This window comes from Mytilus californianus, unplaced genomic scaffold, assembly GCF_021869535.1.
Source record: "Mytilus californianus isolate M0D057914Y unplaced genomic scaffold, xbMytCali1.0.p SCAF_3, whole genome shotgun sequence".
Classification (NCBI taxonomy): Eukaryota; Metazoa; Mollusca; class Bivalvia; order Mytilida; family Mytilidae; genus Mytilus; species Mytilus californianus.
In genome coordinates this window covers 108,523,351-108,536,549 of record NW_026262679.1, presented here as the reverse complement: position 1 = coordinate 108,536,549, position 13,199 = coordinate 108,523,351, and the positions used below count along the sequence as shown (strand labels likewise).

Here is a 13,199-nt window from a genome sequence, read left to right as displayed (position 1 = left end):
ATATCAGACCGAATGTACTTGAAAATTTAAATTGTGGAAAAGGTATATTTTGAGAAATTGTACCATGTTAAGGACTATGTGGAACATTCCGAAAATTGGCGACTTGAAAGAGCTTTAGATTTTGTATTCATGAATATGCACCAAATATTACCATGTTTAAAATTTCATATTCATAAGCTTCTAATGCAATTATCTCGATAAATAATGAAAATAAAACATCATGTTTTTGCATGTTTATATCTGATTACACAGTTTAAAAAATACTTTCTTTAAAATACACATTGTTGTTTAGAATTATTTTTTAGTTAGTATCGTCACCGACATTGTTTTACTATTAATTATGTCGACTTTTTAATAATAAAAGTTACTTTTCTAACGTTCTTGCGTCATCTGTTTTGCCACTGCAAGTAGTGACTAAAGGTTTGAGTCATATGAAACTTTTTTTTTTAAATTATAGTGTCAAGGAAATTATTGAACCATCGCATGCGTTTATACAAAACCAAGTTCTCTATGCTTATGTTTCACGTTTATTATGAATCTAGAACGTGTTATCGCCTGATGGTTGATCGCAAAGTAATTAACTTTCGAGTGTGTTCCAAAGTTTAACGGATCGTGACATTGATAAACAATTAACACAGAAGTACGTGGATCACATAGAAAATAAGTGAACTGAAAGAGCGAGGTTAAAACAAATTATATTTTCCATGCGTTCCAATTTGTTTCTTAAACCTTTTCCATTACAGTTGTTTAATGATTTGGTGTATTTAATTTGTTCTTTTAGAATCAATAATTACTGTTTACCTTCCAGTGCACGTTTGTTTACATTCTTTCACCCCGCATTTGCGCTGTGCGGTGGTCGAAGATCGCACGAAAGTTCTCGTTAAGATTTTCTGTTACAAGAAAGTCCACGTATACTTGTTTTATGGTAAAAATTAGCCATTCAAGTATATAAAACACAGCAAACATTTGTTTTCAATTTGAAGTATCATATGACTTTAAAATCACTTGAATCAGGATAGTCGGCCTCGCAGAACAATTTTCTGCTTCTACACCTGCCCAAAAGTCAAAAGAAATCGTAGGAAAGCAGTTTTAAAAATAAGTTTGTTTAAACAGAAACCATTATTTGATTGACAAGACAAAAGAAAACGAAATTATGTAAACATTTTCAATAAAACAAACACAATATCAGCACAACCAAATTATTCACAGATGACTGCGATCACATAACCAACAAACAACATAGAAACAAAACTTACCCAAAACGAAATCTCATAAAGCTCAAGGTTATATTAAGCGTTCTGCAAGATAAAAAGTATATACAAAGCTTATTGAAAGGGTGTATTTTGTACATAATCTGTTATAAATTTTCTTTGTGTAATCATCTATTTTAAAATCCCCTTTTTAACACCAATGTATGAAATCAATGTCAGATGCCTCGAAATACACTTTGCTTATCCACTTGCTTTGTTTAGGCAGGGATAAACGTATTCCTGCATAGGATCCTGCATAGGAATGGTTTCACTTTGTAAACAAATATACAATTGGAAGCAAAGTCGATAATTATAAAATGGAATATTTAAAATATTAATTTAGTTTTGTTTATGCAATATTATTTGGTTTTCATGTCAATAATAGATAAAAAGAATAACAGGAATTACCAAAAATATCAGACAGTACAACAGACCACATCAACCACCAACAACCGATTCCTCTTAAGGTAGATAGGGTGTCTAAAATAAAATCAATAGAATTTTTTAATAATTTGTCAAAATGTAGTTTATACCATGCTTTTTTCAAAAATATAATAAAAGTTATGGGTCACCGGGCTTTTTTCACGCTACAGGTTGTGCAAGATTGTCAGATTTTGTATAGATTATGCATGGAAAACCCAATTTTGTGTGATAAAAAGAAAACTGCACCATAGAATTTTAAGATAAAATATGAGTAGATAGCTCTTATAATATGCTTTCGGATAATAAAAAGAAAACATGGGGTCACTCGTTTTCTTGCTACAAAATAGGTAAATTCACAACACATTCTATTATAAAAGTAACATTATCTAAGTTATCTCCCATTATATCTGAGTTATCTCCCCTTATGTGACAAAGTTGAAAAAAAATTAATCAAACAAATATGTCTTGTTTCTACCTGATCGATCTCAAACTAACGCATCGCATTTTCAAAATATGTATTCAATCAGTTATTAAAGATACATTTTGTTTGTCGTTAATTTATTAAAGATCCCTAAATGAATAATTTAGATGAGAGTCAATTAACAATTTGCTTTTGTGTGAATTCTAATCACTTGATATCACTTATCCATGTATTTATAGGAGTAACACGACGGAAGTCACATGTGGAGCAGGATCTGTTTACCCTTCCGGGGCACCTGAGATCAGCTCCGGTTTTTGGTGGGGTTCTTGTTGATTTTCTATGTTGTTCTTTGTATACTGCTGTTTGTCTTTTGGTAATTTTATTTTTTTTGCCATGGCGTTGTCAGTTTATTTTTGACTTATGAGCTTCAATGTCGCTTTGGTATCTTTCGCCTCTCTTTTACCTGTGATTAAAAAAAACGAAGAAAAAAACAAACTGCGTTCGAAGCACTTTTCCCGGTTTACCTACAATAGGGACGTCCAATTAAGAAAAAGTGAAAGATAGGGATGTTTAAATATTTGACGAGCTATATGACAAAATTGGACTTGGCACCTGAAAGAATACCCAGGAACCATATAATTTCAACTTTGTCTGATGCAGTTGTAACCTTAGTCTCTGATAATTTCTTAATTTCTTATTTCTTTTTAGAAATGTTTATTACAAATCATGTCAGTGGCGGAGCACTGACTACTTGACTAACTAGGCTAAACGGGCATACAGTTATTTTCGAATTTCATTTCTGAAGATTAAAACTTCGGCATTATAAGTATCACAAAGACAGTTGATCTCTTGTCGAACACTAGTATCCATTTGTCTTAAACTTATAACGTAATAGTTTTGTCTTGATCGTGTTATCAGCGTTTATCCCAGATCCTTGTTGAAACAAAACAACAAATCGGCAGTATTTGGGAATTGCCTTAAATATTATTAATCAAAATTTATACATATTGTATAAAATCGATCTTTCACTGTAGTTATCGCAGATCGCGTATTAAAAATAACACCATAAATGATCGAACTGAAAATATGAGTTTATCGCTGATGATAACAACAGTACTGTCATACATAAAAACAAAAGACTTCCATCGATAAAAGTAACAGTTTTGCCAAAAATCACTAAGGGAACACAGGTGAAGGGACAGTGGTGTAACAGCACAACATAAGAACAAACTAATAATCAGTTGAAAATCGCTCGACTAATCAGATCGTCACATAGCACAAACAAACTAATAACATACAGGCAAAACACCCACAGTTCCGATTTACGAGTACTCGTTTTGACAGAAAACTAGTTCAAATGTAGGCACAAGTAGTTTAGTTATTTTCAAATCGATTAAATCGGTTAAAAAGACAAATCAAGGTTACAAAAAAAACTGAGGGAATCGCATGCCTTTCAAAGGGAGCAAGTCCGTGTGAGTCCACAAAGTAAGCGTCTCCTGCTTTACGTGCATCACCCGCCATGCGAATGCACAATCAGTCAAAATGGAATAATCGGGAATAGGACACAATCGTTAAAGTTACAGATCAGACTGAAAATCTATGACACCGACACATCGTATCGGTCAATCAATTCGTGGTGCTGACCGTAAAACTTATGTAGTGTCGATTTCAGTTGTTCTTCCTTAAACATGTAGCTCTGTTGGAGCAGTTCTTTTGTAAGGATCACACCCCTGTTATTGAGACCCGTATAGTGTGGACATGCAAGTGCGTAACGTATAAATCTGTAGACGTCATACGATAAAGCGGAGGATTTGTTGCTGCTGAGAAATAATGGGAAGATGAAAATTGGAAAGTTAAAATCACCAAGTTTGACTTAGATTTTACTTTGAAGTTGTCCATCTGTGTTAATATTAAGGAAAAGATCAAGATATGAAGCAGACCATTTACTTTCAGTAGTAATGTTATTCTCAAGTTTGCTAGGATATATGAGATGTTAGCATTGAAATTTGGGAGATTGAGTGACAGATCATAAAGTGAGTTAAAGAACTTTGTAAGATACTTTTTCTTTTTGTCTTTGAGAATGCTCTGTATTGATTCGGCTTCGTGTGAAAACGGTAACACAAGTTGGTCAGTAGTGGTGCAAAATTAGTACCCCATTGGAATACCGACTGCTAAAGTATCAATCCACCAAAGTTAACAAATACGTTGTGGATAAAAAAAAAAGTCCAGCATTTTGATGAAATCATCTACGATGCATTTGTTTTTGGAATCAGGTGTTCTTCACTGAGTAAGAAATCTCATGACCTTAAACAAGAAATGTGTGTCTACATTTCTAATTTTTGTATAAGAGCCCTGGTTTGATTAGACGATATAGTATATCTTTCAATTGTATCATGAGGAAAAGTAGTGAAACACGTAGCAATATCAAATGCTTTGATATTACTATACATTTGTAATGATTGTGATTGAAGATTTTGGAGTAGATCTTAAGATTCACTAAGAATGCACATCTGATTGACACTGCTGGTTGGATAAACCTCATCACAATATTTCCGAAGGCCATCTTTTACTAGAGAAAGAATTTGGGTAGGAACCTAAGAAATATTTTTAGTCAAACATCTTGACGATCCGGCTATATATCGTTCTTTTTTTCTGTTTTGTTTTTAGCTTGATTTGTATCTTCATAATGAATTTTTGAGATTGTAATATCGACAAGAAAAAAAATACCTCATCAACGATTGTGTACGGTTCGTCTACAAAAAGACTCACCAGTGACTCTCTTACCAATAAACAACTGTTGCCTCTAAGTTACTTACACTTTTTAAACGTGCCTGTCAGAAGCCTTGAACCTATTATCAATTGGTTTACGTTATGTACGGTTTGCCATAAATGTTTTTCGTTTACTGTTTTAGTATAAACCAGGCTGTTGATTTATTCTTTTGAATTGTTTCACATTTTTCATCGTTGGCTGGGGTTAAAACTTACATAAAGGCATGGGTTTTGCCAATTGTTGCAGTCCCCATGGTGTCCATTAACTGTTCATGTCTTTGTCCTTTTGTCTAACATGGATAGTAAAAAAGATGGTTGTAAACGTATTTCATAAATTATGCCCAACAGATACATATAGTTTTCGATAGCACAGATTTTTTTTCTGGCAGAAACTGGTATCGTTAATGGTATTCCAAAAAAAAGGGGAAAAATGAGACACGACGGTTGTCAAAAAAGAACAATTAACGCATTATCAATTGTCCAATTAATTACATTAATTAGTTTTGCATTTGCATTGTTTTGGTTATATGATCTCTCCTGCCTCTTTTTTTATTGCAATTTATAGAAATGATGTGCCGAAGACAACTCGGTTTTCTTACTTTAGAGACAGAAGTGTAAATGACATTTTAGAGGTCATTCACTGGAACGTATGCCTTATCATACATGAACCAGATGTAAAGTTATATATCAATGGGAATTTCTTCATAATTATCAGGTGTTATTTCCGCATAAGTACCTGTGTATCTATATCATTGTTCTCAGTTGTAAAAATCAAAAATCAGAAAATGAATCGATTTATTGCGCTTGTTTTATTACCAGCATTTGTATTGGGTTGCTGCCCTCCAAAACAATGGAGAGGTATGGTGTTTGTAGATTACTCAATGCGGGGTGCTGATGGAATGGGTCACCGGACTGAGGTAAATAATGGTTTCCGCACTTACAAATATTAAAATTTATGAAAATACTGAAGTAAGCCTAGTTATAATAACGTTTGAAATTAATAATCTACATTTGTAATTATCTCAATGCATAAACAGGGATGAAGTTTACATCATGAATTGATCACTTTAGAAATGTACATAAATCCAAGTCATACAATTCGTATATTATTTTTATTTACTTCAACTAACTTTCCACTTTTTCATGAATGTTACTTTTAAGCGAAAATGGTAAAATTTAAAAACTACATATTAGGTAAAATGGATGCATCCCAATTTCATATCGGAACACTGTTTATGTCATGTGTATATTACATATCGGAACACTGTTTATGTCATGTGTATATTACATTTTGCAATACATGTCCAAATATATATTCTGCCAATAATTTAAAGTCTTATATTGAAGATGTCGGAAGGTCTGATTTACGATCAAACAGCAAGGAAGTTGGTTACAAATCAAACATTAAGTGTAGACGGGGGACCTGAATTTTACCAGGTAGCTTTACTAGACTACAATACGGTAAGTATTGAAATGAATTCTAATTAATAAAATGTTAATACATGAAAACAATCTAAATGCGTAGCTATTTTCCCTTGACTGCAAATTAAAAAGTGCTATTTCCTACTATCATTTCTTCATTTTGTTTATGTCAAATGCATCATTTAATCTTACTCAAAAAAGTCATAACAATACATAATACACAATATAAGACATTGTAACATACCACACAATCTACTAAATTTGAACAAGACATACAATTAAAAACGAAATAACACATGAATCAGACATCTTGACTGGGAACAGATACGAAATGGGGGAGGATTAAACCTGTTCTACGTGGACAGAAACCCTCCGCTTTGCTCGTTTATAATGTCATATGTTCATTAGAAATAAATGCCTCTGATAAAGCGTCCCCACCTTAACTCTTCTTTCAATAGATTTAAAGGTGGAAAGAGAACCAGACATCACTTTATTCAGATGGACATTTTAACATTAACCTCGACACTTTGTTTTTCCACCTCAAAATCCGATGACAACAGTCAAATATTTTTTTGGAAGTTATGCCCTTTGGAAATGTAAATCAGTTGGGATCAAAAGGGTCTTAAAGAACCCTTAACAATCTAATAAATGTAATTATTGCACATTGACAGATAAGATATGTGCATCCGTGGAGGATATTGTAACTAAGTTCTTCTACTATTATGAAAACAATGTCTGGCATGTCTATATATACATTTATATTATATCTTCTTTAATGTTTTAAAATCATAGACCTAGTAGCTTTTGTATTATTCCAGTTGATATACTTGTAATGGCGAAATTCTGATCATTAGCCTTTCTCCATTGGTGTAGCATGGCAATAGTGTCGAAAAATTTGTGTGTTTTTTGTGTTTTCTTTATGAAATAGATTTTTTTTAAATGTACAGGGCATGGAGTACATAGTCCGGGATAACAAGTGTACGACAATGAATATTACAACCATGGAACCAGGGTGTATACCAAGTAAGTTGCCAAGGATGATAATTTTAGCAGCTCTCACACTATCCAATCAAACACAAAATGATAACAAATCAGTGATATCTCAATATACTTGTATTCACTCAGTCTACGATATTCAAAAATTAATAAATACAAAAAATGAATCAAAATTATGTAAATACACTATACATGAAGTTTCGACTGTGCAGTACTTTGATTCAACGCCCTTCTCTTGGTTAATGACACGTCAACGAATCTAGGCTTATAATTTAGGTTGCTTAATGCTTTACATAAGACTCTTCAGATGCGCTGGATTAGCATATAATCTTTAGATCATATGCTTAAATCTAATGAATTTATAAAATGTAAATAAACAGACTTCATACCTACTGTATCTTCCTGTTAATCCGTAAATTGCATCACAAAATAAAAAAAAAAGCATAAGCTTTCAACTTCCTAAGGCCGAGTTGACCTCAGATGAATTTGGCTATTCTGTTTAGGTCTTTTTTATGTATCTTATATCTCATGAAGTTGCAGCGCATTTACGCATTCCTGGCTTTCAAATTTTGGGTTGAGCGTTCCTGATGAGGATGAATCCAGAAAAGCGCATCGGAGGCAGAAAATTTGTAAAGTGATAATTTTATTGAAAGTGAAAGACATTTACAGATGAATTGTATGAGATAGTAGAATAATATTCTTTATCAACGCTTTTTTCATTTGTGCCCATGAAAAAATATTATAAAAATTGTGTTCTGAAAATTTTGGGTTTCAATTTTTCTAAAATATTTTAGCAGTTATTTATCTTCATTCCAGCTAATGCAACTGTAGTGAAACAATCATACATTGGTGCTGGAGCAGCTATGGTTAAAACAACAATGTACAGATTTGTAGAGGGACAAATGCTTGTTTACCTTACTGTTGCGGATGATGGCTGTGTTCCAGTTATATACGAGAGTGCAGGAATGAACAGTAAAGGAGGTATTTACATCCTGTAAAGAGCCACATACTTTTATTTTAGCTAATGAAACAACTGCCCATCATACTAAATAGTCCAAACTATGTGAATGAAAGTAACGATGGGTCTTGAGAAGACAAAATGTAAAACAATTCAAACGGGAAAGACAGCTGCTAGATTAATATCAAAACAATCTACACACAAATCTTACACAAGGTCATGTTTTTCTTTGACTGTTAATGGCGTCTTTACACTGAATTTATTGGATGTTGGATATTTACTGATTGATATTTTAGTCTTAGATACATGTTTTTTATTATTTTTTTTTATTGCTTTTGAACTACCTGTCAGTAACTTCGAGTATTCTCTGTCAGCTCTGTACTAAGGGTCTTTCTGTTGTGGGCTGTATAAATACCCTGCCACGTCCAGTCTGTGTTTTTGTCAGTTGTTTTACTGCTTTTTATCAATCTATTGAGTTAAACCTTGTTCAACTAATTGTTATAGTTTGTTCTTATGTTGTACTGTTACACCACTGTCCCAGGTTAAGGGGACGGACTGTAATTCAGTTGTTGTCGTTTGTTGCTGCATATCATATTCGTTTTTCGTTCATTGTTTTGTGCATAAATCAGGTCGTCAGTTTTCTCGTTTGAATTGTTCTACATTTGTCATTTCGAGGCCTTTTATAGCTGACTATGCGGTATTGGTTTTGCTCATTGTTGAGGCCGTACAGTGACCTATAGTTGTTATATGTCATTTAGTCTCTGTTGGAGAGTTGTCTGATTGCCAATCATACCACATCTTCTTATTTTTATACAAAAAAAACAAGTTTGTGATGAAGGTAAATCTAGAAAAGCGCCTCATATGCACGATAATTATGAAGTGGTTTTTCATTTAACTAACGGTCAAATTCGGAAAAAGTGAACATGTGACCAAAAAAAGGAAAATTATTATGTATATGATTATAAAAATGAAATGTTATATGTCAACTCTATTTTGTGGATATACGATGAATGACATCGACAGTAAGACATTGAATTATTTATCTAACTCAAAATTTATTTGTTATTATAAATGACATCATTGACTTGTCTAATTCTAACCGCATTTTTCATATTTTTAAATAGAATCCGTTAAAATGGGAATACAGTATTTGGGAATTGAAGCAGTTGCGTCTGATGCATCAGTATTTAATTTACCAGCCAGTTGTGTAAGTAAATTAAGGCAAAAGTAGTTTACAGATATTCAAATCTCGCAAATAGATTAAGAAGAGACAAATTTTGGTAACAAAAAAGAACTGAGGGAATCGCATGAATCCCCCCAAAAAACTATATTCTTGAATAACGGCATACTAGATACCTTAAACACAAGTCCATAAAACAATTGTAAACAATATGTAGAATTGCTGATATGTAACATGTAGAAATAGCTTCTTCAATTCATGGTTTCTTTATGTCAATAAATACTCTATTCTTTGTTTTTGAAATATGCGTTCCATTGTTGTTGTTCAATAATATAACAAAATCATTGTAATTATGATGATAATAGTAATTTGGCTTTTATTTCATTGTAGAGTATGAGTTGACGTGTTAAGGCTAGTGATTGCTGATTGACTATTACGGGTAACCCTTTTTCGAATAAAATTTGAAATATATTTGTACAGTTTTGATTTTGCATTGTTACCATCATACCTAGATACATTCTTAACCTAAGTAATAAACGGAAGGCTTAGACTAACATAGAGCAGCTAAAATTGCCCATTTGGAAAAAAGTATAATATTGATATTGAACTAGAAATATGGGTAATACAAAAAAAATATTCATCAAATCTTCCAACCCTCTGCTCAAACCGAATACACATACACATACTATTCATTCATGTTGTTTTCAAAATAACAGACAGAAACATTAAATTGGTAAAAAATCGATACAGGGTAATAATTCGAGTCGAGTGAAAGTAACATTATATTGACTTTTGTGTACATATTAAATTGCTGACCGTTTTCGCAGTTTCTGTCTCGCTTTGATAGCATACAAGATAAAACGCCAAAATGGTAAAACGAGTAAAATATCGTTTTTTATCGGTAAGTTGTTCTTTAAGGCGTCCCGTTTTATTGCACATCTGCACTGTGTCTAAACTACCCCGGCCAAAAATGTTTGGACTCAATAGTATCTAATATCCGGTACGGTAACGGACCATCAACAGACAGAGAAAAGGTAGGATTTCTGTTTATTTATTTGTTATTTTTATTTTATTGAAGAATATTTATACACATATAACTGTTTTTGATTGTGAGATATAATATTTTCTACAACCGTTCTATATTTATAGAGAAATAAGTAAAAAGGCACATCAAAATGGTGAATTGAGTGAACCTTGCCTCGAATTTGTTTAATTTCTCTTTAAATTTTGCACATTGTACGGGAAGAAAGGTACGGAAAGAAAGATATTAACACGGAGATCGTAAGGCTAGTCAATTTGAGCACCTCAATATTTGTATTTCTGTGCATGGAACGAAAGAAATGGGTGATGTCAAAATTGAAGGACCCGGTTTTGTCAATGTGTACGACCCGGTTTTTTCCTATAATTTCACATAGCAGGACACGGATTTTTCATAGAAAATGATGCATAATCGCATAAGTTTCCATGCGGCGCAAAGGATCACAATAATAATGCGTTAAAAATCTTTTTACCCCTCATTGTAACTATTATACTAAATATAAATCAGTATAATAGTCTCAAGCCATCCAGAAAATGCAATAGTGATTATTTTATTAATAATTTTATAAATAAACGGTTCTTTTATCTCTGCATTGTGTAATAATTATCGTACATTGACAAATTTTCTACATTTTAGCGACGTTGGTCGAGTTTATAACTGTCAATTGAAATATGCATGGGAGGATCGAGGATTTTTAAAAGGGGGCATAATTCCGTAAATGGATAAAAAATCATATGAGATAATCCTTTTTCAACTGATTTTTATCGTTTTTTCTTATGTTGTGCTGTTTCACCACTTTTCTTTTCTTTTTCTTTTTTTTTTTGAGGTCCCTTTTTACTTATTTCTCCATTAATCTAGAACGGTTGTAGAAAATATTATATCTCACAATCAAAAATAGTTATATGTGTATGTAAATTCTTCAATAAATTATAATAACAAATAAATAAACAGAAATCCTACCTTTTCTCTGTCTGTTGATGGCCCGTCACCGTACCGGATATTAGATACTATTGAGTCCAAACATTTTTGGCCGGGGTAGTTAAGACACAGTGATCTGTGTTCACATGAATTATCATTGATATGGTCATAATAATAAATGAACAGTTTACAAATCTTTGAATTTTTCGAAATACTAAGGATTTTCTACAGAATGGATTACATTAGCTGTATTTTTGCAAAATGTCGAAATTTTGGGTCCTCAATGCTCCAAGCAGTGTTTTTTCTATCTGTAACAGGTTGTCAAGATTAAAAGCAAAAAAGGTAAATTGATTAAAAATCATCCTTCATGGGCAATAATTCCAAGAAAAATTAGCTAAATTTGTCAGTCAGATTGATAATTCTTGTATTGCTGTACAATTTTTTGTTTACTGGCTGTCTATGAGCTATGTATTGAGATTTATTTTTCAAAATAATCTATAGAAATACTAGAATTCTTCTTTAACTTCATTAAAAGCCAGTAGCTCCTAAAAGATAGACGAAAGATACCAAAGGGACATTCAAATTCATAAGTGGAAAATAAACTGACAACACTATGGCTAAAAAAAGAAAACTAAACACAAACAAAAGTACACAAAACACAACACAGAAATTTAAAGACTGAGCAACACGAACCCCACCAAAAACTGGGGGTGATCTCAGCTGCTCCGGGAGGGACAGCAGATCCTGCTCCACATGTGGCACCTGTCGTGTTGCTCATGTAGTACAAATCCGGTGATAAGTCTAATTCGGAAGGTCACATTCGGGGAAAAGGGTACGGAATTGTTGTTACGACGATTTGAACATAGTCATGGCCATGGTGTGTCAGTTTATTTTCGACTTATGAGTTTGAATGTCCCTTTGGTATCTTTCGACTCTCTTTCTCAAGTTAGTTTATTGGCAAAAATGCTAGAATTGATAAATTTTGTCATTTACGTCCAAAACGCCTTATAAGGAGTTTTCTGATAATTTTTGTATAAATATAGAGAGTATGTAGATTTTGAACATTTTGTCTCTTGAATTATCTGTATGTTTAATGGTTTTCACGATTTTAGATGATCGTCGTTAAAATAATTTCGAGGACACTTGTTTAAAACATCTATAGAACAAAACCAAATGTCAGGAAAAACAATTAAAACATTACAGAAAATTTTGCAAAATCTATACTTATATATGAGAATTGTTTCTTATATGAAAAAATTTTGTACTTATCATGAGCAACAGGACGGGTGCCATATGCAGAACACGATCTATTTACTCTTCTTGAGCACTTCAGATCATCCACAGCTTTTAATATTGTCCGAGTTCCTCAGTCTTTCTTTTTCTACGTAGTGCTTTTTAGACTGCATGGTGTTTGTCTTTTCATCGGTGTTTTTTTTTTATTGCCATATGTAGTTGGTATATCTTTGTTTATGAGATTTGTTTTCCCCTTCGGTATCTTCCGCCTCTTTTTAACACTTTTAAAATACTTTTTGTGAATAGTTTCCTGTTAAACTGACCCACATATTTTGGCTGATTTACTTATGAATGCATAATTCCTAAATTTCATACACTAAGGACACATAACAAGTTTGTAATACGCGCAAATTAAAGAGGTTAAACATACATTTTGAAAATCTGTATTACGATTACCGACCATGTTGGGTTTAAATGTTTGATCCTAGGTCAATTAATGATTCAAAGCTGTAAATTAATCTGCCTTCCCTTCCAACATAGATATAAACATATAAACAATTACAAGAAAAGCACCTGTCTGCTTATAAACA

General features: G+C 32.5%; 1 protein-coding gene across 1 annotated transcript; it reads left to right on the top strand.

The window, feature by feature from the left end:
• Positions 1 to 5,636: 5,636 nt before the first annotated feature.
• Positions 5,637 to 9,890, top strand: LOC127735749 (uncharacterized). The gene is made up of 6 exons (XM_052246035.1): positions 5,637 to 5,780; positions 6,211 to 6,324; positions 7,233 to 7,308; positions 8,098 to 8,262; positions 9,364 to 9,446; positions 9,810 to 9,890. Exons 1-6 carry the CDS (start codon positions 5,649 to 5,651, stop codon positions 9,819 to 9,821), a joined length of 582 nt encoding a protein of 193 aa, XP_052101995.1. The 5' UTR covers positions 5,637 to 5,648; the 3' UTR covers positions 9,822 to 9,890.
• The last annotated feature ends 3,309 nt before the right edge of the window (positions 9,891 to 13,199 follow it).

Coding starts and splice junctions, on each gene's coding strand:
- LOC127735749 (XM_052246035.1), top strand. CDS start 5,649: ATGAATCGATTTATTGCGCTTGTTTTATTACCAGCATTTGTATTGGGT. Junction 6,325..7,232: donor CTTTACTAGACTACAATACG/GTAAGTATTGAA, acceptor TTAAATGTACAG/GGCATGGAGTACATAGTCCG. Junction 8,263..9,363: donor AGGAATGAACAGTAAAGGAG/GTATTTACATCC, acceptor ATTTTTAAATAG/AATCCGTTAAAATGGGAATA.